Genomic DNA, 27055 nt, shown 5'->3' with positions numbered 1-27055 from the left:
CGTTGCACACTTTTGACCAAAATTATAATACCCTCTGCAAGGGTATAAAAAGGGTTATTTATTTGAATCCATTTCACTAAGGATGGCTAAAAATGTATCTAGTCCTGAGTAACTTATTTTAAACAAGAAAGGAAAGCTAACTTCGGGCGGAGCCGAAGTTGAAATACCCTTGCAGAATATTCTGCAAATTATATTCTCCAAAATTATTCATATGATGCATTCCTAATACTCATAAAAAATCCCAACTTCCTAACTTTAAAAACACCAAAGTTATGGCATTTCCAATCGTTCAGTTATGTATATGGCAGCTATAGAATATAGTCGGCCGATCCTTATGAAATTTGATATGTCGGATTGATTGGGCAAAAATAATACCCATAGAAAATTCCAACTTCCTAACTTAACAAACACTAAAGTTATGGCATTTCCGATCAATCAGTTATATGGCAGCTATAAGATATAGTCGGCCGATCCTTATGAAATTTGGTAGGTCGGATTAATTGGCCAAATATAAAACCCATAGAAAATCCCAACTTCCCAACTTTACAAACACCAAAGTTATGGCATTTCCGATCAATCAGTTATATAGCAGCTATAGGATATAGTCGGCCGATCCTTATGAAATTTGGTATGTTGGATTGATTGGCCAAATATAATACCCATAGAGAGTCCCAATTTCCTAACTTAACAAACAGCAGAGTTATGGCATTTCCGATCAATCAGTTATATGGCAGCTATAGGATATAGTCGGCCGATCCCGGCCGTTCCGACTTATATACTGCGTGCAAAGGAAAGAAGGGTGTGTGCAAAGTTTCAATTCGATATCTTTAAAACTGAGAGACTAGTTCGCGTAGAAACAGACAGACGGACAGACGGACAGACAGACGGACAGACGGACATGGCTATATCAACTCAGGAGGTGATCCTGATCAAGAATATATATACTTTATAGGGTCGGAGATGTCTCCTTCACTGCGTTGCACACTTTTGACCAAAATTATAATACCCTCTGCAAGGGTATAACAAGGGTATAATAAATTGTTTTTGTCGATTATGAACTTGCTAGCTACATTGTTAAAGTACTTATAGATTGTAAGGGTTCCATGTTTATATTAAAGAGTAAAAAATTAATAACAAACAAGAAAGGAAAGCTAACTTCGGACGGAGCCGAAGTTGATATACCCTTGCAGAATATTCTGTAAATTATATTCTTCAAAATTATTCATATGCTGTATCCTTAATACTCATAAAAAGTCCCAACTTCCTAACTTTAAAAACACCAAAGTTATGGCATTTCCAATCGTTCAGTTATATGGCAGCTATAGGATATAGACGGCCGATCCTTATGAAATTTGATAGGTCGGATTGATTGGCCAAAAATAAAACCCATAGAAAATCCCAACTTCCTAACTTTACAAACACCAAAGTTATGGCATTTCCGATCAATCAGTTATATGGCGGCTATAGGATATAGTCGTCCGATCCTTATGAAATTCGGTAGGTCGGATTGATTGGCCAAAAATAAAACTCATAGAAAATCCCAACTTCCTAACTTTAAAAACACCAACGTTATGGCTTTTCCGATCGTTCAGTTATATGGCAGCTATATGATATAGTGGCCCGATCCGGCTCGTTCCGACTTATATACTACCTGCAATAGAAAGACAACTTTTAAGAAAGTTTCAAGCAGATAGCTTTAAAACTGAGGGACTAGTTTGCGTAGAAACGGACGGACGGACGGACAGACGGACAGACGGACAGACGGACAGACGGACAGACGGACATGGCTAGATCGACTCTCCTGGTGATGCTGATCAAGAATATATATACTTTATAGGGTCGGAAATGTCTCCTTCACTGCGTTGCAAACTTTTGACTGAAATTATAATACCCTCTGCAAGGGTATAAAAATACACTTACTTATGCTTTCAAAATTAGTATTTATTAATTATACAAAATGCAATAAGTTACATTTCTTACGCTGAAACTCGCCAAACGGGAGTTTAAAAAATTTTAAAAGTGTACTAAAGCTGCGTTTAATGTATATAACGTGTGAGAACAATTTTATTTTGAAGCTCAAACTTTTAATACTTCTAGTTGTTTTTCTTATGTTCTTGAAATGTACTCCCCTTAGTTAAGGCGATACCTTTTCATCGGTATATGATCCATTCCGATCACCAACGTTTTTTTCAATAAGCTAAAGAATTTCCTAAACGTAAATGTTAGGAATTTATAAGAATCATCTGATGAAATGAGATAATTTTACCTTAAAACAAGAAATGAAGCAAGCTGCGTAAGACCTGCGGCTTAATGTAACAATCGCCATTAAACACTTTCACGGTTCACACCATCACTATGTGTACTGCCGTCCGTAGTCACAAACGAATTGTCATGTTATGGGGACCCTTACAGGCATTTTCTGTATTTAGTTACAAAGGGCAGGTGTTAATTGTTAGCCACAAATTATGTGTAATTATAGGCCGACAATTACCCCCATGTCGAAGACCATAATTAAATTTATTGAACAAAAACTGGCTATAAAACAAGAACCGCTTTGTGTGGCTCCTTACTGTCGGAAAAATGGAATTGGCTTTGCCAGTTGTAAGCCGCTATTGCCGCTACTATCGACTTCTCTGTGTTGAGAAATGAAAGATGGGATGTGAAAAAATTAGTGCTTTAGTGGAAATTGTCACATCTTTTATACCTATTCAACAAATATTATACTACTTGCCAATAAAAGCATTGATAAAATTATAAATTGTAGACTTATTTTAAATAAATCAGTCGAATAAATTATATAGTATTTTAGGAAGGATCCGAAACCGAATCGGATATCCTGGGCTTATAGATAATTTTACCGATGTTTTACCGATTTTAAATATTATAATCATTGGTGGACTATATACTATATCTGTCACAGGAACGATGAACATTTTATTGTAAATTATTACATTTTTTTTACATACACATGTTCACGCCAAGTATTCGCTTAATTTCTGCCCGCTGTATCGAACGGCAGTTTCTTCAGATGTCTCCATCCCGTTCGCTCTTTTGTTCCTTCGCCCTCCCCAGTTCCCCCCTGTCCCAACAATGCTGTCTGGAACGTTTTAGCTTAGGTAGCTCAAGTTAGTTCCGATTTACATGGGTAAAGATGAACACCCCACGTCGCGTAATACCACAAAGTTCTCATTTTTCGCATTCCTCCGTGGGAATTTCTGACCACATTTGCATTCAAACCACCAACAACACATCACAATCGATATATAGTGGTTTTATAAAATATTAAATTTTAATGACTTTACTTTCACACTTTGGAAACACTTTTCTGCTGACGAATAAAGAAGTTCTGGTACAGGCTTTGTCACCGATGAAATGGTTGACAGATAAACCTACCATACACACATATTTTAATTGTTAGCAGCAATTAAATTTAATTATGGTATCAGCAATTACGCTTACCCAGTCAGGTAAAAATATAAAAGAATAACTATAAAAGCAGCATCGGCTGCAAAGCTTGGTAAACTATTACAAATATGGAGTCAACCATTAAGGTCGTCAGAAGTGAAAATCTCTACAAAACATATTGGCTCTATTTGCGACTTTTGGGCGTCGAGGGCGAATATCGGTTCCGATGGCTTCTGGATTTTACTATGTGCTTCTTCTTCACTTTATGGTATCCAGTGCATCTATTACTTGGGCTATATAATCAGAAGCTGGCAAATATCTTCAGGAGTCTCTATTTCACAACAGAATGCATTTTCTGCAGCTTGAAATTTATCTGCTTTCGTTGGAAACTGGGCGAGATTAAGGCCATTGAAAGATTGCTCAAGGATTTGGATAAGCGGGCTGAAAGTGAAGAAGAAGTTACATTTTTTGAACAAAGCACAAAACGCGAAGCCCAAATGCTTTCGAAAAGTTATTTGGTGGCTGGCATATTGGCTATAATTACTGCAACTGCCGCTGGTTTATTCAGTAGTGGTCGAAATTTAATGTATTTGGGTTGGTTCCCCTATGATGTTCAGGCCACCGCATTTATCTTTTGGATTAGTTTTACCTATCAAGCTGTAGGGTCCAGTTTATTGATCCTGCATAACTTGGCCAACGATATATATCCCCCAATCACATTTTGTGTGGTAACTGGACATGTGAGACTATTGGCAATGCGTTTAAGTCGAATTGGACACGATCAGAATACATCAAGGTCAGAGAATACCAGAAAACTTATCGAAGGCATTCAGGATCAAATGAAACTAATGCAGTAAGTTATTTTATATACATAAAAAATATAAATTTATCTGTCAAAATAAGTCTTTTGGTCCAACGTTTTATAATTATACAATCTTGGATATGACATTTCATTAATAAATAATTTTCTTTCGCTTGACACAAAATCAATATATTCAATGTATACATAGTTAATTTCGTAAATGCTTTTCCATATCATATTATTGATAATTTAAATGGTTTCTCTTTTATAATCTTCCAGAATAATTCGCCTACTCCGCAGAACTTTATTTCTCTCGCAACTTGCTCAGTTCCTTTCCAGTGGTATCAACATTTCAATATCGCTTGTCAACATCCTATTTTTGGCGGAAAACAATTTTACCATGACTTACTATTCTGTGTTTTTTGCGGCCATGTTTATAGAGCTATTTCCAAGTTGTTACTACGGAACTCTTATGTCAATGGAGTTCGACAATTTACCATATGCCATTTTCTCGAGCAACTGGATTGGAATGGATATGTCATATAGCCGATCCTTGATAATATTGATGGAGTTAACGGTTGTCCCCGTGAAAATTAAAGCTGGAGGAATAGTTGGCATCGACATGAATGCGTTTTTTTCCACAGTCAAAATGGCCTATTCATTTTTCACCTTAGCCATGTCATTTCGATTTTAAGAGTACACTGAATTTTTCTCAAGAATTCACTACAAGCCGAAATCAATTGATTGTTTGAAATATTTTACTTTAAAGCTTAACTCAAATAAAAGAAACACTAAATAAAAATAAAATTTAACTTGTAAAAGCTAACAATCTACAAACAAGCAAATGAAAGTTATTGCAGATTGAAATCTATAGTCGAATGATTTTGCATAAATTACATTGCATTCTATTACAATCTTCTAACAAAATTAGAAAAACCTCTACAAGGTTTAAAAATATTAACTCGTTATATCTTAGAAAGTACTTATATCTAAATTTATTAGTATTACACTTTTGCACAAATTATTAATCAATAAAATGTTATCACCCAACCTTTAAATATATTAAAATAAATAAATAAATTATATATTTACGTTGCCACCCTTGAATTGCCAGACTGAGATATAATTTAGAGACGTCAGTTACGGCACTTTCTTCAGATGTCTCCATCCCGTTCGCTCCTTCTGTTCCTTCGCCCTCCCCAATTCTCCCCCCTGTCCCACGAATGCCACGAATGTCTGGAGAGTTTTAGCTTAGCTAGCTCAAGTTAGTTCCGATTTACATGTGTAAAGATGAACACCCTCACGTCTCGTAATACCACAAAATTATCATTTTTCGCATTCCTCCGTTGGAATTTCTGACCACATCTGCATTGAAACCACCCACTTCAAACAACACATCAAAATCGTTATATAGTGGTTTTATAAAATATTAAATTTTAAATGTCTTTACTTTAACACTTTGGAAACACTTTATCACTTTGATGCGTTCACTTTCTAATCGTTTTCTGCAGGAGAATAAAACAGTTCAGGCTTTGTCCCCGATAAAATTATTGATAAATTAAACAGTTCCTGTTTTTATCCCACCATACACACATATTTTAATAGTTAGCACCAATTAAATGTAATTATGGTGGCAGCAATTAAATGTAATTATGGTGTCCGCAATTACCAGGGTTAGGTAAAAATTTAAAAGAATAACTATAAAAGCAGAAGCGGCTGCAATGCTTGGTAAGGTATTCAAAATATGGAGTCAGCGCCTAAAGTCGTCAGAAGTGAAAATCTCTACCAAACTTATTGGCTCTATTTGCGACTTTTGGGAGTCGAGGGGGAATATCGGTGCCGATGGCTTCTGGATTTTATAATGTGCTTCTTCGTCACTTTATGTTACCCCGTGCATCTCTTACTTGGTCTATATAATCAGAATCTGACAAATGTCTTCAGGAGTCTCCATTTCACAACAGAGTGCCTTTTCTGCAGCTTGAAATTCGTCTGCTTTCGTTGGAAACTGGACGAGATTAAGGCCATTGAAAGATTGCTCAAGGATTTGGATAAGCGGGCTGAAAGTGAAGAAGAAGTTACATTTTTCGAACAAAGCCCAAAACGCGAAGCCCAAATGCTTTCGAAAAGTTATTTGGTGGCCGGCATATTGGTTATAATTACTGCAACTGCCGCTGGTTTATTCAGTAGTGGTCGACATTTAATGTATTTGGGTTGGTTCCCCTATGATGTTCAAGCCACCGCATTGATCTTTTGGATTAGTTTTACGTATCAAGCTATAGGGTCCAGTTTATTGATCCTGCATAACCTGGCCAACGCTATATATCCCCCAATCACATTTTGTGTGGTAACTGGACATGTGAGACTATTTGCAATGCGTTTAAGTCGAATTGGACATAACAAGAATACATCAAGGTCAGAAAATACCAGAAAACTTACCGAAGGCATCCAGGATCACATGAAACTTATGCAGTAAGTTATTTTATATACAGTCTATAAATTCCCAATTATTGATCTTAATCGATTTATTAAGACCAAATAAAAAAAAAAGAAATTAATCTGTCAAAATAAGATTTTCTTTCCAATGTTTTATAATCTTGGTTATGACATTTCATTAATAATTTTTTCGCTTGACTCAAAATCAAAATATTTGGAAATCTAAAAATAATTTTCAATAATATAATATATAATTTATACTTTGTTAATTTCTTATATTATATTCCATATTTTATATCATATTATTAATAATTTAAATGGTTTCTCATTAATATTCTTCCAGAATAATTTACCATCTCCGCAGCACTTTATATCTTTCGCAACTTGGTCAGTTCCTTTCCAGCGGTATCAACATTTCAATAACGCTTGTCAATATCTTATATTTTGCGGAAAACCATTTTACTATGATTTACTTTTCTGTGTTTTTTGCGGCCATGTTTATAGAACTATTTCCAAGTTGTTACTACGGAACTCTTATGTCAATGGAGTTCGACAATTTACCATATGCCATTTTCTCGAGCAACTGGATTGGAATGGATAGTGCATATATTCGATCCATGATAATTTTGATGGAGTTAACGGTTGTGCCCGTGAAAATTAAAGCTGGAGGAATAGTTGGCATCGACATGACTGCTTTTTTTGCCACAGTCAAAATGGCCTACTCATTTTTCACCTTAGCCATGTCATTTCGATTCTAAGAGTAAAGTGGAACTTTATTTAGTATTCACTAGAACCCTAAGGTAATCAGTACCTTAAGTATTCTTTTACAATAATCTAACCCAAAAAGGAAAAACCTCTACAAGGTTAAAAAATATATGTCACGCGTTCTCTTCTAAAAAGTACTTAACTAAATCCTTGTATTACACTTTTGCACAAATTGTCAATCAATAAAATGTTATCACTCAACCTCAATATATATATTTACGTTGCCACCCTAGAATGGCTAGACTTAGCTATCATTTAGGGACGTCCTCAAATAAATAAGTAACTTAATTCAGTTACTTAAGGAAAGGTGTGAATTGGTTTACCCAAATTATAGGGTTATCATGTTGCCAGCAAATTGGTGGGCGGAACATTAGTGTCTGTAATTTAATTGTACTGCGAGTATAAAAAGGAAATGCCGCAGGAATTGCCCAATTGTTTCCAACATGGAGTTAAAATCGCCAGTCATCAGAAGTGAACATATCTACAGGGCCTATTGGCTATATTGGCGTCTTTTGGGCTTGGAGAGCAATTTTGCACTGAATCGTTTGCTGGATATTCTGATCACATTCTTCGTGACCTTTTGGTATACAATTCATCTGATTCTCGGCCTATTTATGGAACGAACACTTGGGGATGTCTGCAAAGGACTACCAATCACAGCTGCCTGCTTTTTCGCAAGCTTTAAATTTGTTTGTTTCCGTCTGAAGTTGGCAGAGATTAAAACAATAGAAGTCTTGTTCAAAGAGCTGGATCAGCGAGCTTTGAGTTACGAGGAAGGCCAGTTCTTTGATAAAAACACAAGACGAGAGGCAAATTTTATTTGGAAAAGCTTTATTGTTGCCTATGGACTGTCGAATGTTTCGGCCATAGCATCTGTTCTTTTCGGCGGAGGACATAAGTTGCTGTATCCGGCCTGGTTTCCATACGATGTGCAGGCCTCAGAGCTACGTTTTTGGCTAAGTGTCACCTACCAAATAGTCGGTGTAAGTCTGGCTATTCTACAGAATCTGGCTAATGACTCCTACCCGCCGATGACATTTTGCGTGGTTGCTGGACATGTGAGACTATTGACAATGCGTTTAAGCCAAATAGGCCACGATCAAAGGGAAACTAAGTCGTCAATCGCCAGGAAATTGATTGAAAGCATTGAGGACCACCGCAAACTCATGAAGTAATTTAGTATAGCTTTACAACTTTCTATATTTTAAATTGGTTTGAATATAATTTCATTATTATTATTATTATATAATTTTTATTAACTAATCTGTGTTATTAAAACTATCCAAGAATAGTTGCCATTAACTTAAAACTTTCGTATTTTTATGAGAGCTTCGGAGACTGTAAATGACATGATCAACATTTTTTTATCCAATTTGTTATCTTTCTAGAATTGTAGAACTGCTGCGCAGCACCATGAATATATCCCAGCTGGGCCAGTTTATATCCAGTGGCGTCAACATTTCCATAACGCTCGTCAACATTTTGTTCTTTGCGGAAAATAATTTTGCTGTGACCTATTACGGCGTGTACTTCGTGTCCATGATCCTGGAGCTATTCCCGTGCTGCTATTACGGCACTCTGATTTCCATCGAGATGAACGGGCTGACCCAGGCGATATATTCGAGCAACTGGATAGGAATGGATCGGGGGTACTGCCGCACCCTGCTGATATTCATGCAACTCACCCTGACAGAGGTGCAGATAAAGGCAGGTGGAATGATTGGCATCGGCATGAACGCCTTTTTCGCCACCGTGCGATTGGCCTACTCCTTCTTCACACTGGCCATGTCGCTGCGATAATGAGTGGGCAGCCCATTTGCATACTCGCTTAATTTTAATTACCACTAATGGCGGCCATTAACGGAGGCTTTATGAAAATTGCATTGGCATCGTTTAAATGCCATTTAGCGGTGGTTTATGCACTCGAAAAAACACCACCTTAAACCAAAACAGTTTTAAATTCAATAAAACATTTAAATATTGCTTAGAATTTTATACATTAAATAGCAATACCGCAAATAATAGTTAATTGGGACTTCTATTCTAAAATAATTTGTTTTTTTAACTTGGAAATAAATCCAATTTTATATATCTTCTCTACAAATTTAAGAACCATTGTCCAAATTGGTAAACAACAATAAAAGTACCAGCAGTCCTTATAAAATATAAGTCTTAAATAACATTTATTTAATAAATAGAAAACAATTCTAAATAAAATTAATTATATACAATATATATATTTTGTTTATTTATTACGTGAATTGGGTACGATTTTAAGAAATTTCATATTTTTGCTATCATTTGGCCATCTTCTAAATAAAATAGAATATGATCCTTTATAGTTAATTAATTACTACAAATTGTTTACTTATTAAGTAAATCATGGTAGGGAAACCCGACTTGAATAGCATAAATGCATATATTTTTCATGTCTTCAAGCTTTCTGCTAAAAATTAAAAATGAAATCTTTTCAAATCGGATATGTTTAAAGTGAAACATTTTGCCTCAGTGTAACCTAATTGGCAGCTGCATAAAAACAGCCAGCTCACCGGCATATATTCATTAAAAGGACAATGGTCATCATCGATAGTGTTCGTTTTTATCGGCCGTTCTGGTTTTGCATGCGAATGCTAGTACCGACGTTCTTCAAGGATTCCCGTCGTCCTGTCCTGTTTTATATAGCGGTGCTGCATGTCCTGGTGACCTTGTGGTTCCCACTGCACCTTTTGCTGCATCTTCTGGTGCATCCTTCTCCGGCGGACCTCTTGAAGAACCTGACCATGTCTCTGACTTGTGTGGCCTGCAGCCTGAAGCATGTGGCCCATTTGTATCACCTGCCGGAGATCGTGGAGATCGAATCCCTGATCGGGCAGTTGGATACATTTGTTTCGAGCGAACAGGAACATCGCTATTACAAGGATCACGTGCACTGTCACGCCGAACGCTTTACGCGATGCCTCTACATAAGTTTTGGCATGGTTTACGCGGTTTTCCTATTCGGTGTTTCCGTTCAGATCATCAGCGGAAACTGGGATCTTATTTACCCCGCCTATTTTCCGTTCGATTTGGAGCAGAACAGATCTATGGCTGCTGCGGCCCTGGGCTATCAGATATTGAGCATCCTTGTTGAAGGATTACAGGGCCTGGGAAACGACACATACACTCCCCTGACCTTGTGTCTCCTGGGTGGACACCTCCATTTGTGGGCAATTCGCATGGGTCAGCTGGGATTTCTAAAGGAAGAAAATGTCAACGATCATCAGCGATTGCAGGAGTACATTGAGCAGCACAAACTGTTGATGAGGTAAACTCTGATAATAATAATTACTAATTACTAATAATTTTTTTATTAGTACATTACGATTTTAAAGGGTTGGGTGCCCTTGGTTTCTCGTTAGTATGGAAGTTTGTAAAGATTTCCTACGGAAAGATACTGTAAAGTAATGTTATAACATTTCTCTGCGGGCATTCGTCCACTGAGCGCTAGAACCAGTTGGGAATCATAAGCGCCTGATCGTAAAAAACTAAAAACGCAAATATATCTAATAGTTGCTTTACAAGCCAAAGTTACGTTAGAGGAACTCATTTTCAAAGTAAAACAAGAGAGAACGCTATAGTCGGGTGCCCCGACTATCAGATACCCGTTACTCAGGTAAAGGGAGTGCGAGGGAGATGGAGATAGAAACTTTGATCACGCATAACTTTTTAACGAATGGTCCGATTTGAAAAATTTCTTCTACATTTCGATAGGTATTGATAAACACAATAAAACTGCATTTTTACTTTTCCGAAATATTTAAATTTTTAAAATCGTATATAAGAGATTGTGGGCGTTAAAGGGGGCGTGGCACCTTTTTGAAACAAACTTGCGCTGCGTAGGAACTCATAGAATCTGCATGCAAAATGCCAATCTTCTAGCTTTTATAGTTTCCGAGATCTCAGCGTTCATACGGACAGACAGACAGACGGACAGACAGACGGACAGACGGACATGGCTATATCGACTCGGCTAGTGACCCTGATCAAGAATATATATACTTTATAGGGTCGGAAACGCTTCCTTCTAGCTGTTACATACTTTTGCACGAATACAATATACCCTTTTACTCTACGAGTAACGGGTATAATAACCATTTCACTAGTGTTTAAAATGCAGCAGCAAATTACTTTACTTTGCACATTGATCCATTTAAACAAGCAAATTTTTCAATTCGTACTTTGACGAACTTTTCAAGTTTTGGTATTACAAGTAATGACTAAAATGGATAAATTTCGATCTTGCAGATTCCACCACCTGCTGTCCCAGACCATCAGCGAGGTGCAGCTGGTGCAGTTGGGCGGCTGCGGGGCCACCCTGTGCATCATTGTGTCCTACGTGCTGTTCTTCGTGGGCGACACCATCTCGCTGGTCTACTACTTGGTCTTCTTCGGGGTGGTCTGCGTCCAGCTCTTCCCCAGCTGCTACTTCGCCAGCGAGGTGGCCGAGGAGGTGGAGCGCCTGCCGTACGCGATCTTCTCCAGCAGGTGGTACGACCAGTCCCGCGAACACCGATTCGATCTGCTGGTCTTCACCCAACTGACCTTGGGGGGCAGGGGGCGGGTCATTAAGGCGGGCGGCCTCATCGAGCTGAATCTAAATGCCTTTTTCGCCACCCTAAAGATGGCCTACTCCCTGTTCGCCGTTGTGGTGCGGGTGAAAGGTATATAGAGCGGATGGTTAATTAAATGGCTACCCCGGCAACCGTATTGTTATTGATTTCGCCCCCCTCTGAAATTGGCCGAAAGTGGAGCAATCAACGCGCTGAAATTGAAATTTCATTAATTGGCCCCGTCGCGATACGCAAATAAACAGTTTGCCACACGGATTCTGCTTTTTCGGCCGAACAATGGCACATTAAAACGAAATGAATTGTTTACGTATACACAATTTTTATTCTGATTTCTGTTTGCGTATTTTGTTATTGTAAGCCTTGCATAAATCTCAATGGAATCTGAATGCTTTGTGTTGTTGTAATTAAAATATAAAATGTATGCCAAAGAGCGAACAAATACACAGAAATGCATGCGAATTAAATTTATCATGGACTGCGATTTGTCCGTGAATTTTCCTTTATCAACAGTTTAAGTTCCCGGCTTTTCAGTACTTGGAAATGTCAGAATTATCTCATTTTGTCAATTTTGTTTTGTTTATTGACTTATGACCAGAGGGCAGGGTCCACTTTTTATGGCTGTCTTGGATGTTAACGTGGTCCAAACATATTTTTCGATGCTTTGGCCTTTCTTTTACGATATTTAATCAAGCTTAAAAGCCTCTTGGCATTGATGTTCAATTCTTAAGTATCCGGAGCTCACACGCACATTTTATGGCTGATTTTTAATTAAAACTCTTGCCATGCGGGAATAATTGAATTCTGAAATGTTTTCACTGCATAACTTATTGCTGTTAGTTGGTGGAGCTTATGAAACAATTAGGCATACTCTCAATTTAAAATATTTTTAATTATGAGAATTAAGTAATATGTAAATAATGAAACCAAATGGTTTTAACATTTGAAGAAAAATTCTATTGTTGGAAAAAATCAACTTAAAAAATCTTTAGACATTTCTAAAGTAAAAATCATAAAAACATATTTTACGCCCAGTATAGAGTGTCAGCGGATATGATTTTATGGTTAATCCTTATCGGAAATTTTAAAGTCTGTAAAAAACCACTGTGAAAGAGATAAAATGAATCGGCATGGATGTTGTAAGGAAGAGACAAGATATTATCTCGAAACGGAAAGCCGCGTTGCAACGAGGATGTGCTGCCGTGGAAACGAAAAATATATTAAACAAGAAAGGAATCTTATTTCAGCAAGCCGAAGTTTATATACGCTGTCAGCTATATCAAAAATGTATAGTTAGACTATTTGTCACAAGTTTAATGGGTGTTTGTTTAAAAAATATGAAGTTATGCCCTTTCTGGGATACATATTTCGATCGAAAAAATATCCATGTCTCGAGTAAATCTTATATTTTAAAAAAATAAGCAAGTAATGTGAAATATTTCATTAATTTTAGAATATATTTAGAAAAATTAAAAAAAGTTTTTTTGCAATCGAACAAATTACTATAGCTAGGCGGACTTAAAATAACCACGTTATAAAATTTAATACCTCTGCAGGGGTATAATAATAAGAAGAATAATTTAAATAATAAGAATACAACATTGCAAACTCTTAACTAAAATTATAATACTCCCAGCAAGGGTATAAATATATTCCACTGGGCTGGAGCTTTTTGTCCGAAACGCAAATGAGGATAAGCCGTTGGCGTTGCATTCCGGAAAAGAGCAACGGACAACGGACTGCATAAGTAACCAGGATGGAGGCGCCGGACAAATGAAGGCGCACACACACCAAGGAGGAGGTGTGGGGTGAGGTGGGGTGTGACCAAGGACACGCAAGGATTCGCACCGCACCCGTGGCAATTTATTGATGCCAAAGCTACGATGAGTGCGTACAAATTGCCTGAAGCAATGGCGGGTACACTGAGATAAAGTTGTAATAAACTCCTAATTTAAAATAATTTTGTTAATTATAAAAACATAGATATTTAAGCTAATATTATTTAGATATTTTTTTGAAAAGCAAAAATGTTATTTGATAAATCTAATTTATAAATTAATTTTTTTTTTTGATTTTAACAAGTTAAGTAAGTTAATTTTAAGTGGTTAAATAAATGTGTAAGTAAACAGATTTGTTTATTTGAACGAATATGACAACTAAGAACGGTTTGTTTCTCTTAAAAAAATATATAAGTTATATTGTTGTTCTTGTAATTTAAAAACTGTTTAAAGGATGAGTTCCAAATTGCAGAGCTCGGTTCAGAATTGAATTTGTCTCAATGTGAGAAGTGCGACAAGGGGTTGTGTCAGTTCAATTTGTCGCCTGCAGACGGCGCTTTCCTATCTTTCGAACGCGTTGCTTGGGCAAGCAGCCATTAAAATGTCCCCCCAGCAACACTTTGCGTCATTATTGAAAGCAATTTCCCACGGCAAATAGAAAATCGAAAAACAAAACCAAATCGAAAAAGAATGCGAAAAATAAAATAAAAGCACACAGAAAACAGTAGAAAATGCGACAAATGCCGGGGCTCAGGCCGCAGCTTATAGGCCGAAGCGCGAATATTGCGCATACGCCACCCCAGGGAGCAGCACTCAAAATGCCACCCACATCACCCAACCCCCCAACCATCCAACCACCCAGTAGACCCACCTAGAGTTGGGAGCCACAGCAGGCCCAATTGCTGGAGGTGATTTAACTTTTTCTGCCTGCCATTCATTTCCTTTTCAATAGCACAAAAGCACACAGACACCGAGCCGAGAGATGGTAGAAATATTGTTGGCATACTTTTTCAAGTGTTTCCTGCCTTCCTGCATGTTGTCCTGGCTGCTGGCTCCTTGCTCCTGGTCCTCCTGCCGATTCCCTGTTTATTTTAACTTTTGGCATTTGTGCGCGAAACGGGGGAATTCAGCCCCGACTGAAATAGGAAAGTAAAACAAAAAGCGGTTAAACAAAAATATGAAAAATAAATTGAAACACTCAACCAGGCCCAACTGTCTGTCTAAAAAGCCCCCGAAGAGGCTTCCACTCAATCAGAGCTTTGGCATTGGTGACATCGGAGTGAAGCCGTGCCCCTCCTGTAAATAACAGCAGATTTGCGACCTGGTCACCATCCTGCCGCAGATTGAGTTGCTGTCTCTGACCGAAAAACACAATTTGATTGCCGAGCCCTGCGGTATTCAAAATGTAGACGCCCCACAAAAGCAATCACCATTTTCGTTGCATTTCTTCTCTGTTTTTGTTTCAGAATATTCCACAAAAGTCAACAAAATATGCTGCAGCCCAGTGATAATGTATGCAATGCTGCATTTTTAATGGCTAGGAATGGATTTGTACAAGTTTCCGAATTTTGCAAATAGCTAGATACAACTCTTGTGCAAATAACTTGCCAAATAACAGGGGGAAAATATTGAACTTTATGATTTTCTGTTGCATTTCAATGTCAGTAACTAATATTTATTTGAAGGCGACTGTTTAGGTTTAGGTAAAGTATCAGTCAAAATATTTTGTACGCTAGTAACTTTATTCAACAAGGTCTAAAATTATTCAAAAGTAAATATATTTTTCTATTAAAATACTAAGACTTAATTTTCCTTAACAACTACATTTTGAATTTACAAAAATTTGTTTAGAAATATTAAAGAAAAACAGCCTTTAACGTGGAAAAAAAGTCTTGAATGTCCATCCATATCCACCATCCATTTTAATTTTATAATTAAAGATTAATTCTTATAAATCACAGATATTCAGTTATAACCAACTCTTTTTGTCAATTACATTTTTTTTTGTTTTTTTATCAGCTAACAAAAAAACACCTTAATAGCCCAGTTTATATAACTGAAATCATTTAGACATCAATTTATCAGTTCAACCAATTGAAAGCACTATTGGCGAACACAAGAAACTTAATTGAAATCGGAGGGGCAATTGCAATTAATTATTTAATGAACGCTAATACAGTAAATGTGTCGAGTCTAATTGCCTTTTGGCAGTTGCAAATTCTGAGAAATTGTTGAGCGCACTTTTGTGTATCAAGTGAAAAATGATTAATTACCCGCTGGCAAATTGGCCCTGACTTGGCGTAGGGATAGGGATTTTCCGTGTACAGCTGCATTGCGATTTGCGTCGGAATTGGCAGAACTATTTTCCCATTCCACGCGGCCAACTCAATTACAACGTGGCCGACGGTCGGCTGCTGGCCATTCAATTTTCCCCATCCAGCGGGAAAAAACAAGCGGAAAACGCGCATCAAAGCCAAACAAAGCCGTCGAGAGGGGAGGAGGGGTTGGAGGGGGGGTGCTAAAGGAGATGTTGGAAAAAGTGTCCAACATGTTAGCGTGTTGGGCGGACAACCGAACTGGCGGCGCCTAAAACTATGCTCCACGGCATGAATAACAGAGCGGATCAGGCCTTCAGTTTTTTTTCGCAGTTTTTGCACTGTCCAAAAAATATGTTTGACTAAACTAAAATTATTGTTTTAAAGGAATAATCAAAAATATATATTTTAAGCGGACCAATAAAAAAAGTCATTAGAAAGTGCTTAGGCTTAAATTAGATTTATTGACCTTCTTTCATAAGGGAGAAAATTAAAAATATACCAATGAATTTCATTTTTTCGTTTGCATAATTAAATGATAATAAAATAATTCCAAAAAAAGTTATCGAATTAAAAAAATCGTACTTTTAATGCTTATCTTAAACATAAATGCTCTGTGTACCGCGACTTCTGCTCTTACTCTTGTATTTTACTCATGCATGACAATTTTTTCCAGCCAGTTGCCTTTTTGCTTTGGGTTTCCCTTGGTTCGCCTCCTGTTATTGTTGTTGCTCCCTTTGTTTGGCTCACGATGGAGGACTCTTTTTGTTTTCATACGCACTGACACAGATGTTCTGGCTGATGTTGTTGGCGCTACTTTTGTTTTTACAGCTGATGAAGTTAGCGCGCTCGCCAGTTCCAATGTCGCATCCTAAACCGAGTTATCTTGCCCCCATAAATAAGTCTACCTCATACATGAGTATCTCATGGAGGAGCACTTTAAGCACTATTACTGGCTAAATTTCTTTTGATGTCACAAATTGAATTGGTTTCCTATCTATTGGATTATCTAATGTGTTAATAAGGTGTTGATACAGTAATACAATGTACAATAAAACCTAATTCTTATTATGATGACCAATAAAAAATAAAATTATTTTAAATAAGAATTGCTTATATAAAATCATATTTAATTATGAAGATAAACAATCAAACTTCTCAAGTATCAGTATTTGATTTCAATTGGCAACAATAAGACCATTTTTAAAATTACATATAAGAAATTTGAAAACTGAAGAAAATAAGCCTGATATAAACAATTGAATTTATTTTCTTTCTTTCTTCTTTTCGTTTTTTTCATATTTTGCTAGAATGTTCGAAATTAGAAATAACAAGGTATTTGTGCCTTATTCTCTGTCACTCTTAAATATAATGAAACTGACAAAACCTTATTTCAGACTAAAATTCACTGATTACCAAAAGCACAATGACCTCCGCAATTTCGTAAGTCACCTGCATTGCGTAACATCAACAACCACAGACGAAGCCCACCCAAAAACCCACTTCCGCTGACCAGTTCTCCACTTCCTACTATCTCCGCAAAAGACAACAAATGAGCCAGGGCTCTCGTTACTACGCAAGATGAAAAACCTGTCGGATAATGAATCGAGATAATCGATAAAGTGTGCCTGGTTACAGTGGAAGTACATTAACGTGACCGTTCCAGCCTGGCGCCTCTTTTACTTATGGCCAGCTATCAAATTTCCTCTTTTTTGTTTCTCCGTACGCCTTGTTTGCAGCATTTTGCAATCGGAGCTCGGACGAATGAGGGATTACAAAATTTCAAATTCATGAGACCAAAGCGCAACAAAGACTGTCTCCGGTGCAGGCCTATTTCCAATTTGCAATTTCCGTAGGCAATGTTGGCTGACCATTTTCATAAGCGCCAGCCGATTTGATTTTCCTGCCTTTTCCCTTTTCCGTTTTCCCTTCTGGTTTTGGGATAGTGGGTGACAATTTTGTGTTGCCACCGAAGCCATGGCTGAAAAGTGAATGCTGCAGTGCAGGCTCCAATTTATCTGTATCTGTGCCTCGGGAAGGTCATTTGTAACCTTAACTAAACAAATTTGAAAGCTGGGGCCGGCATATCAGGTGTGGTCAGGTTCTGGCGATGGCCCTTTTTCCGGCCGTTATAAAATGACCAGTGGGCGATGGAGGTGGCATCAGTTCGCCAACAGCAGCAAACGACAGCAGCCAAACAAATAACCAGCAACCAACTAGTCGAATACTTAACGTCAGCAGCCATGAAACGGGTAAGTTTTCCGTCAACCACTGCCGGCCATAAATTTTCCCAGCTAGCCCATTGTTGTTCTGCCGCCATGTAAATCCGGCAAAGTGGAAGTTGGGGCCATAAATCAGGATAATCAAAAATACAAAACGATAAGGACCAAAACGTATTAGGCCAATTTAAAAGACCAGTGAAATGACATAAACCAAATAGAATTCAACAGAAGGTTCAACACTCTTGAAAAACTGGGGCACAAATCAAAGATAAGAATATATTGGTAGGAAAAAACATTTAAGAAGGTTTTGTTTTTAATTAGGGTTTTATAAACGTTGTCTAATAATTGTATTTATAGCAATATTTATTTTGGAATTTAATATATAACATATATGATTTTTAATTCTGATTATTTGAAATTAGACTGTCTTATTAAGACATTTAATTTTGGATAAATGTGAGTTATTCTCAATTCTGATTACTTCAATTTAATTTATTTTTATTTCTTTATCTAAAGCTAACAGTTAGTGTTAAACTAAGAGCTAACGTTTCGTTGGAGCCATAGCAGCTTAGGACTTCAACTTAAACTTAGACTGTCTTATTAAGACTTTTAATTTTGGATAAATAGGAGTTATTTTTAAGACAAGAAGTTTAAAACAAATAGAACTAGTTAGATAAAATGTTATAAAGTATTCAAAAAGATTTGCGTTTCCTTCAATGCTCTGTCTTCCTTTTAAGATTAACTAAATTAGGAAAACTCTAAGCACTGATTTTAAATTAAATAATTATAAATGTATGCAGATTGGGACATTTTGATTAAGAATAGCAATTAACTTTTGCAGGATATCAGTGTATTTTGTAGTATTGTTTCAGACAGCTAAGCTTTTTATCTTTGTAAACTTGACAGCCAATAGAGTCCGACAAACCAACAAATCCCCACAACTTTTTGTTCAGCAACATGAATCGCTTGTTGTCGTTTTTAATTTATGGCCCTTTGCAACTAACAAGTAAAAAGTGAAATGGGAAATGGGAAAAGGGAAACCATTGTGGAATGACAAATTGATGAGGCCAACGGGTGATTTATAACGGACAGCCATTTAATTCGAATCCTGCGTGAATGTGAATCCCTTTGATTCCAGACATACCTGTTGCTCTGCCTGAGCCTGCTGACCTGCAATGTGGCCAACTCGGCCTTCCTGCGCCCCATCGATCTGAGCCAGCTGGCCAAATCCTCCGGCCTCCAACAGCAGCAGCAGCAACAACTGCGTGGGGATCTGAACCGAGACGATGGCAGCGATGATGACGACGACGCCACCACTCTGGCACCCAACTCCAGCGAGGACTACGACAGTCGCCCCCAGTACAGTTTCGCCTACGATGTGAGGGACTCGCTGACCGGCGACGACAAGAGGCAGGAGGAGAAGCGGGATGGCGACCTGGTCAAGGGTCAGTACTCCCTGATCGAGCCCGATGGCACGCGTCGCATCGTGGAGTACACCGCCGACGATGTGAGTGGCTTCAATGCCATTGTGTCCAAGCAGCGTCTGGACGAGCAGCAGCAAAGGATCTCCGCCTCGACCTCCTCGCGTTTCAACAGCCTCGAGGAGTTGCAGACCCGCCTCACGGCCCAGGCCATCGCGGAGGCCCAATCCTTGGCCGAGGCCCAGCAGGCCAGTCAACTGCAGCTGGAGGCCCAGAGTCGTCGCGAGTCGGAGAACCAAGCCCGCAACCAGGCCCAGCAACTGATGGAGCAGTTCCAGCAGCAGGTGCAACAGCAGGAGCAACAGCGACTGCAGCAGGAACAGCAACTCCGGGATCTCCAGCGCCTCCAGGAGCAGCGTGATCGCGAAGAGCGGGATCGGGAGCAGCGGGATCGGGAGCAGCGTGATCGCGAGCAGCGGGATCGGGAGCAGCGGGATCGCGAGCAGCGGGATCGGGAGCAGCGGGATCGGGAGCAGCGGGAACGCGAGCAGCGAGAGCGAGAGCAGCGGGATAGGGAACTCCGGGATCGGGAACTCCGGGAGCGAGATCGCGAGGAGCGCCGCCAGCAAGCGGAGCGTCGTCAGAGCCAGAACCAGCGACTGATCGACCAGCAGACCCTCCTCCTGGCCCAGGGCCTGCCCAGCATCCAGGCCACCGTCGTCTCCCACCCGCCCACTCTGCTGGCCTCCCGCCTGCCCGCCACCACCAGCTCCTCGAGAACCACCACTCTGCTGACCAGGGAACGCGATCTGGAGGCCTGGCGCCAGTTGCCCAACGCACGGATCACCATCGACCGCAGTGACCGACCGCTGATCCTCAGCCAGCCCTCGAGTGCCACCGTTCAGGCCCAGCTGATCAGTTCGCCGCTGCTGCTGGAGTCCGGAAACCTCAATGGATTGATAACCACCCGGCTGAACGGCAATGCCGCCCGAGCTGGAGCTGCCTTGAGCTGGTCCAACGGACGTCGCCTGCTGAACAACGATCTCTGGCAGCTGGACAGGCTGGATGATCGCGAGGATAACCGGCGAGAGGGCGAGGAACTGCGTTCCAATAGCGGCGAAAGGCGCTCGAAGAACTGGTAGGCCCTCAAAAATGTGGAAAAAGAAACCCCAAACTTCAACTGAACTCAAACGAAACTCAACCAGCGACCTCAGCGATCTGCCAACCGGACCACGAATATGTTTAGCCCCTAAGAACTAGTTCGAATCTTGTGTTTACCTAGCCTAGAATCGGGGATTTTGGTGACGTTTCTCTGTTACTCTCAGCTTTCTGTCTCAACTAACGCATACAGCAAACTTTGCCAAGAACTTAACCCAAGCTCTAACGCTTTCTTTCCTGCTAACTTTAGCCCTAAGTTTAATTGTCTTTGTGTTACTTTATAGTTAGTCAACTGCATCAATGTGAAAATGAAAAAAAAATTAACCAGAATATAGAATGAAGGCTGCTGGACGAAGTCTACATGCTCTTTTGCAAATGAAGTTTTGTAACTTAATTCATCGCAACTTCCAATTAGGTGAGGCAAACTTCCCAGAAGATATGATACTCGTCCACAGGTGGCCAGAGATTTTTTCGTTTTGGCTTTTCACTCCTCTTGGCCAACTAGCCAAAGCCAGTTGACCCTAATCGCCTTTCATGGACCCTGACACTTTGGTCATGGATGCTGCAGTCGCACACATGAGTTCTCCCCCCGTTTTCCACAACTCAACTTTCATGGACACGTGTGCACGCAACTTGGCCATAAACCCCGGAGCCAAGTTTCTTTAGGGCAGCAAATGGCTACAAATTTTTTAATAATAAACACTCGCCAGAGGACGAAGTGAAAGCGTTGGAAAAGTTCCCTTCTCCATTCCATAAAGTTTGTCTCTGGTACACTTAAAAATAAAGTTGCTCTTGAGTGTTTAGTTTGGTGGAAGAAGGTGAGTTTGGCCGAGGTTATGCCAACGCAATAACAACTTGTCCAAAAGTAATAAAAACCGGTCAGAGGCCAATGAAAATAGCGGTGAAGTGAATCGGGGTTCAATTAAGAAACAATCTATGTAGTCATTTTGTATGGTCCTTTTACAATTTGGACTCATACTTCAGGTATTCTTTATTCTCTTTCCTAGAATTTTACCCCGTTTTTAAATAGGAGGTATAAAATATTACATTCTTTTTACCAAATAAAATACATTAAGTAAGAGAATTATACAAAACTCAAACTTGCCATAATTCTTGAAATTATAAAGTTATATATTCAGATACACAAGTTCTTAATTATTTTCATCATTTCCAATCTGGCATTAATGCTCGTAGGTAAAAAAGTCTAACAATTTCGAATTCGGTGTGTCAGGCATCTGAAAAAAAAACTTATATTGATTTTTTCAACTTAAAAATAACTTTGGTAACTCACAATTTTTTTCATCGCAGCGTGTGTGATTTTTTTGGTAACCAATTGAAATGGATTATTTGGGGTGACTCCATTTTCTTGCAAAATGCCAAGCAATTTGGTTATAAATGACTTGGATAAAAGGTTATCGATGTCCATTTTTAGGTCGATATAGCGAAGATTTTGACAACTTTTAATAATTTTAAAGAAATCATCGTTTTGAATGTTTTCATAGCTGAACTTTAGGCTCTCTAAGGTTTTCGAGTGTTTCAATACCCACGCAAAAAACATGTTCTCGACATATGTAAAATTATCTACAAAGCCGATAGCTTTTAGATTTTTAAAAAACGGTAGATCTGGAGCGCTTACAATGCATTGACCAATTGTAAACTTTTCCAATGCAATAAATTCATCGATATTAATTGAAGAATGTACTTCCGTTGAGTAAATTTTTAAATTTCGAAGATTCTTTAGTGGAGAGCATAGTTCGAAAATATTATACCGTCTCTGAATGGGTCCAAAATGAAGCTCCAAAGCCTCCAAATTTAAAAAAGACCAAATAATAGGATCTGAAAAAGAAAAGTTTAATTAAATTGAATCGGTTTTTTTTAATGAAACGAACTTACCAACACCCATATAAATATCATTTAAGTGTAAGCCCTTAAAGCCGGGAAGTGTTTTTAATGTGCCGGCGATTTTCGGAAAGGTCTTGCTGTCAATGCGCACATTAATCTCAACTGATTTCAATTTTATCCCAGTGTTTAGGAACCATTTTGTACCTCTGATATCATCTGGACGAGAGCTTACATCCATGGTTATTGACAGCAAATTATCGCAAAACTTCACTACTAGATCGGCTAGTATGCGAAAATCCTCAAAACTGCTATCAATCTCAATATGGCGAACAGTTGCACCGCATAATGGCAACACACTCATTATAAACAAGGATGAACAATAGTGTACCGAAATTCGTTCATAGTTATCTCGGCTATGAAAAGCAAATGCTTTTCCCAAAATATTATTAACTCTCGCCAGTGGCCACTTATCCCACTCGTCAAGGTTCTTAAATATCAAATCAAGAACCTCAAAAGGCAAATCAATTAAATTTTTTGGTGTTCCCATTTTTACACTTCGATACAGACTGACAACTACAGAAAGGCTGATAGAGATGGAAGCTTAGAGGTGCAGAAACATCGATTCTGTCGAAATCAACTATATTTTTTGGGGTTCCCATTTTTACACTTCGATACAGACTGAGAACTACGCAGAAAGGCTAATAGAGATGAGAGCTTAGAGGTTCAGAAACATCGAGTGAAACATCGATTCTCTGTAGAGAGGCTGTGGATAAGTTTTTATTCCTTAATAAGAATTCGAATATCAATAATACTATTGATCTTGAATTATTTATTTTTTATTGTTTAAACTGCATTTGTTTTTTAGGATGTGGAAATTCAGGATGAACCCTGTGGAATTACCGTAACAAGTTTAGCCAGTATCGATACACCAATTATAATAATGAGTAGAGCTGAAAAAATTGTTTCTTCTTCAAGATCAATGTTTCACCTTGGAAAGGCTAATGCCCAAATCACAAAGAGCGCATCCTAGTGGTATGGTAGTATTTTTTATAGATTTGAAACTACTGGCCTCCATAGACACCATATACTATCAAAAAACACTGAAGTGAGCAGGATAGATTTTTGTTTCTATCAAACTGCCTTAAAATTATTTTCCCTTTATTTTTATTTTTGAAATGTTATGAGTTAATTTGCACTTTTAATTTACATTGTTACATATGTATAAACAAATAAAAAACAAGAGATTACGCTATAGTCGGGTGCCCCGACTATCAGATACCCGTTACTCAGGTAAAGGGAGTGCGAGGGAGATGGAGATAGAAACTTTGATCATGCATAACTTTTTAACGAATGGTCCGATTTGAAAAAGTTCTTCTACATTTCGATAGGTATTGATAAACACAATAAAACTGCATTTTTACTTTTCCGAAATATTTAAATTTTTAAAATCGTATATAAGCGATTTTGGGCGTTAAAGGGGGCGTGGCACCTTTTTGAAACAAACTTGCGCTGCGTAGGAACTCCTAGAATCTGCATGCAAAATGCCAATCTTCTAGCTTTTATAGTTTCCGAGATCTCAGCGTTCATACGGACAGACAGACGGACAGACAGACGGACAGACAGACGGACAGACAGACATGGCTATATCGACTCGGCTAGTGACCCTGATCAAGAATATATATACTTTATAGGGTCGGAAACGCTTCCTTCTAGCTGTTACATACTTTTGCACGAATACAATATACCCTTTTACTCTACGAGTAACGGGTATAATAATAAATTCTGAGTACCAGTCGCTAACGGAAAGTGCAAGTGTCAGCACAATTGTCAGCACAATTGTCACACGCGGACCTCACATTGCAATGTGATGCAGTGCACTGGGATGTGCTTTGGAAATTTTTAGTAACGCAATATACCCCATGGACCATCCCGCAAAATTTTTTTTTCCAAATAGATGGTTGATTATGGTCTGTTGTCAAAAGTTATTAAGAAACTAAGTTTAATATATGAAGTAAATGAGGCGGCGTCTGTTAGGGGTACACTTGTTTTTTATTAGTTTGACAGAGGTTATTTAATGGTTATTTAATAGCCTGGGCACTCAACTAAGGCTTTTCTTCTGTTTTTAGAATTGAGTCGCGTAAACCATCCAATTTAGCTTCAATTTACGCGAAAAATGTACCAAGTTAAATAAAAGGCCCTAGTTTAAGCGACTTCCAACGGCAGCCCCAAAGTCATGGTGAGCTACTTGCAGCTGTTGTGCACGGCACCCGGGAGTCCTTTCCCAGGAAATCACTTAAAAGTTCATCAAAAGCGCAGCCCGGCTCCCTTAAGCCCTCCGGCTCGACAATGGGCTGACATTGGCAGAAGAAAAAGCCAGAAAAGAAAAACTGAAAAACAGTTTGCCTGCGCTGCGAATGTCAAGTCCATGGGACACAAACAAGGAATCATAGAAAAACTAAATCCAAGAAGAGAAACGAACTAAGCTAGTAAGCGACCCCATTTGACTTTTAGCCATCACCCTGAAAACCTTCCCCACATCTTCCCTTCGTAGCAATTGGCAGCAAGAAATGTTGACCGTGTTGGGGAACAATGCAAAGAAAATCCAGATCCTTAATTGGCCACGGACCCATTACCGCGGACTCTTGGCACTGATTAAATCCGATATCAAGGCCAATAACTCACATGCTCAGGAAATGGACACACCGGTCCCCATGAAACTACCGCATTTTATACACAGGAAGTGTGTTCAAAATCAAAATCAGCTTGTAGATGGAAAGGGAAGGAAGTTCACCTACAACTATCACCCATTTTCTATTTACGATTTAAGTGAAGCCACTTTGCGTGCGAAGCAGGCAACTACCAAGTACTACAAATATATTGAACAGATCCAAAAGTCAGAGATTGAATACGTAAACAAGTAGTTGTTCCAAGCAATGCACGTAATATGAAAATTATCAGAATAAAATAAAATAAAAAGAAGTAGTTGTATTAATGTATGAAGGCAACTACAATACATATATACACTGAATAAAAATCTCCTGTGATTTTCCGATTGTTTGAATTTTGAATTTGGACCATGGGGCTAAGCTGGAGCGTTGTCCCACACGATTGTTTAGGCAAGTTAAGTTTAGGAGACTGTGGCAGATCTCTACACGAGATGGCAAAACAGTAAGACATTGACCTAAAGATGCTAAAAATACGCTCCAATTTTAATTCACAAAATATTTGGTCCCCTTCTTAATCTCTCTCTGTGTGTATGAATAAAATAAGATTTTCAAGGTTTCGAAATCATTTTTGGTTTATTAAACAATTGGAGTTTTTAACCTTTTATTTTACGAATTTTTTTTGAAAATTAGCTGATTTTAAATAGCTCATAATCAAAAATATGATCACAAAAGATTTAAAACTTTTAATAGCCTCTAATTCTTTGTCTGTGTGCAAATCAAAAATAATAATATTTTGAGGATGCTATCTATCTTAAAAATTGAAATAGTGACGTTAAATAATTAATTAATAAAATGAAGTTCCAAAAACCAGCAAACTAAAGAAAACTTAGTGCAAAAGAATGATAAAAAGAAAATAGTTTTATTTAGGTAAATTCACATCGGAGACAGGAACAAACGAACGAACTCACCACATGGGATGGTGCCATAGCTAAGCTAGACTAGACACAAGCCGAAACAGTTTTACAGCTATTGAATTTCAAACCGTGCTCTCTTTTGCTGTTGTTTTTGCCTTGAGTTTTTAACTTCAACTTGCAATTTGAATTGTTAATAAATTTGTATAAGAAATTCGCATAAAATCAATCAACACGCAACGGTTTCGTACAACGGAGCATAACGGAAACCCGAATCGGGAACGGGGTTGCTGCACAATTTCAGGGACAAATCTGCGGAATACCAAAATAAAACCGAACTCTTGATTAAGATTAAGGGATCTTCTGAAGATCCGCCTCGAGGTCGACTCACATTGACGCAATGAGGGGTCTGAGAACTGTTAACTGAGAACTGGGTATCTGTTTTGCATTGATCTCTATGAACCGATAGCAAGAGTCATTGTCATCACGTGTACGCCGCTTACTAATTAACGCTAGGAAATTCCCCGAACCCGATCCCCATAGAGAGAAGTTCAGAGCGAGAGATGTCCGCTACACTCGATAGTTCTGATTAGGAGTACTTAGACAGTATGTGTAACCTATTTTAGATATCACTTACTTAATTGCCAGGTAGTCGAAATCAGTGACCCTTTTTGCGTGTGATTCCCTTATTTGAGTGTTACACAAGAAAAAGGTTATTCACAAGATATAT

General features: G+C 38.5%; 6 protein-coding genes across 6 annotated transcripts; 5 read left to right on the top strand and 1 right to left on the bottom strand.

The window, feature by feature from the left end:
* The first annotated feature begins 3533 nt into the window (after positions 1-3533).
* On the top strand, positions 3534-7398 carry LOC108045826. Its single transcript, XM_017125260.2, has 4 exons — positions 3534-4258; positions 4487-4890; positions 5941-6676; positions 6984-7398. The coding sequence occupies exons 1-4, from the start codon at positions 3534-3536 to the stop codon at positions 7396-7398; spliced, it is 2280 nt and encodes a 759-aa protein (XP_016980749.2).
* Positions 7399-7848: 450 nt separating this feature from the next.
* On the top strand, positions 7849-9205 carry LOC108045851 (odorant receptor 33b). The gene is made up of 2 exons (XM_017125292.1): positions 7849-8576; positions 8794-9205. Exons 1-2 carry the CDS (start codon positions 7849-7851, stop codon positions 9203-9205), a joined length of 1140 nt encoding a protein of 379 aa, XP_016980781.1.
* Positions 9206-9978: 773 nt separating this feature from the next.
* Positions 9979-12113, top strand: LOC108045847 (odorant receptor 33c). Its single transcript, XM_017125288.1, has 2 exons — positions 9979-10709; positions 11690-12113. The coding sequence occupies exons 1-2, from the start codon at positions 9979-9981 to the stop codon at positions 12111-12113; spliced, it is 1155 nt and encodes a 384-aa protein (XP_016980777.1).
* Positions 12114-18348: 6235 nt separating this feature from the next.
* Positions 18349-20890, top strand: LOC108045846 (trichohyalin). Its single transcript, XM_017125287.1, has 2 exons — positions 18349-18357; positions 19466-20890. The coding sequence occupies exons 1-2, from the start codon at positions 18349-18351 to the stop codon at positions 20888-20890; spliced, it is 1434 nt and encodes a 477-aa protein (XP_016980776.1).
* Positions 20891-21861: 971 nt separating this feature from the next.
* On the bottom strand, positions 21862-23301 carry LOC108045831. The gene is made up of 3 exons (XM_017125265.2): positions 22800-23301; positions 22198-22742; positions 21862-22141 (listed from the first exon to the last, which is right to left on the bottom strand). Exons 1-3 carry the CDS (start codon positions 23293-23295, stop codon positions 22088-22090), a joined length of 1095 nt encoding a protein of 364 aa, XP_016980754.1. The 5' UTR covers positions 23296-23301; the 3' UTR covers positions 21862-22087.
* A 1863-nt stretch (positions 23302-25164) lies between these two features.
* LOC108045850 lies at positions 25165-25739 on the top strand. Its single transcript, XM_017125291.1, has 2 exons — positions 25165-25234; positions 25300-25739. Exon 2 carries the CDS (start codon positions 25316-25318, stop codon positions 25667-25669), a length of 354 nt encoding a protein of 117 aa, XP_016980780.1. The 5' UTR covers positions 25165-25234; positions 25300-25315; the 3' UTR covers positions 25670-25739.
* Positions 25740-27055: the final 1316 nt, after the last annotated feature.

Source organism: Drosophila rhopaloa, unplaced genomic scaffold (genome assembly GCF_018152115.1).
Source record: "Drosophila rhopaloa isolate 14029-0021.01 unplaced genomic scaffold, ASM1815211v1 contig_2, whole genome shotgun sequence".
Lineage (NCBI taxonomy): Eukaryota > Metazoa > Arthropoda > Insecta > Diptera > Drosophilidae > Drosophila > Drosophila rhopaloa.
This window is presented reverse-complemented; position numbering and strand designations above follow the sequence as displayed.

What these genes read in the sequence shown, in the direction of transcription:
- LOC108045850 (XM_017125291.1), top strand. Translation starts at nt 25,316, where the DNA reads ATGTTGACCGTGTTGGGGAACAATGCAAAGAAAATCCAGATCCTTAAT.
- LOC108045831 (XM_017125265.2), bottom strand. Translation starts at nt 23,295, where the DNA reads ATGGGAACACCAAAAAATTTAATTGATTTGCCTTTTGAGGTTCTTGAT. An exon ending in TGATATTTATATGGGTGTTG is followed by an intron (nt 22,743 to 22,799) that starts GTAAGTTCGTTT and finishes TTTCTTTTTCAG; the next exon opens with ATCCTATTATTTGGTCTTTT. An exon ending in ACGCTGCGATGAAAAAAATT is followed by an intron (nt 22,142 to 22,197) that starts GTGAGTTACCAA and finishes TTTTTTTTTCAG; the next exon opens with ATGCCTGACACACCGAATTC.
- LOC108045847 (XM_017125288.1), top strand. Translation starts at nt 9,979, where the DNA reads ATGGTCATCATCGATAGTGTTCGTTTTTATCGGCCGTTCTGGTTTTGC. An exon ending in CAGCACAAACTGTTGATGAG is followed by an intron (nt 10,710 to 11,689) that starts GTAAACTCTGAT and finishes TCGATCTTGCAG; the next exon opens with ATTCCACCACCTGCTGTCCC.
- LOC108045826 (XM_017125260.2), top strand. Translation starts at nt 3,534, where the DNA reads ATGGAGTCAACCATTAAGGTCGTCAGAAGTGAAAATCTCTACAAAACA. An exon ending in GATCAAATGAAACTAATGCA is followed by an intron (nt 4,259 to 4,486) that starts GTAAGTTATTTT and finishes ATAATCTTCCAG; the next exon opens with AATAATTCGCCTACTCCGCA. An exon ending in TTTCACCTTAGCCATGTCAT is followed by an intron (nt 4,891 to 5,940) that starts TTCGATTTTAAG and finishes ATGCTTGGTAAG; the next exon opens with GTATTCAAAATATGGAGTCA.
- LOC108045851 (XM_017125292.1), top strand. Translation starts at nt 7,849, where the DNA reads ATGGAGTTAAAATCGCCAGTCATCAGAAGTGAACATATCTACAGGGCC. An exon ending in GACCACCGCAAACTCATGAA is followed by an intron (nt 8,577 to 8,793) that starts GTAATTTAGTAT and finishes TTATCTTTCTAG; the next exon opens with AATTGTAGAACTGCTGCGCA.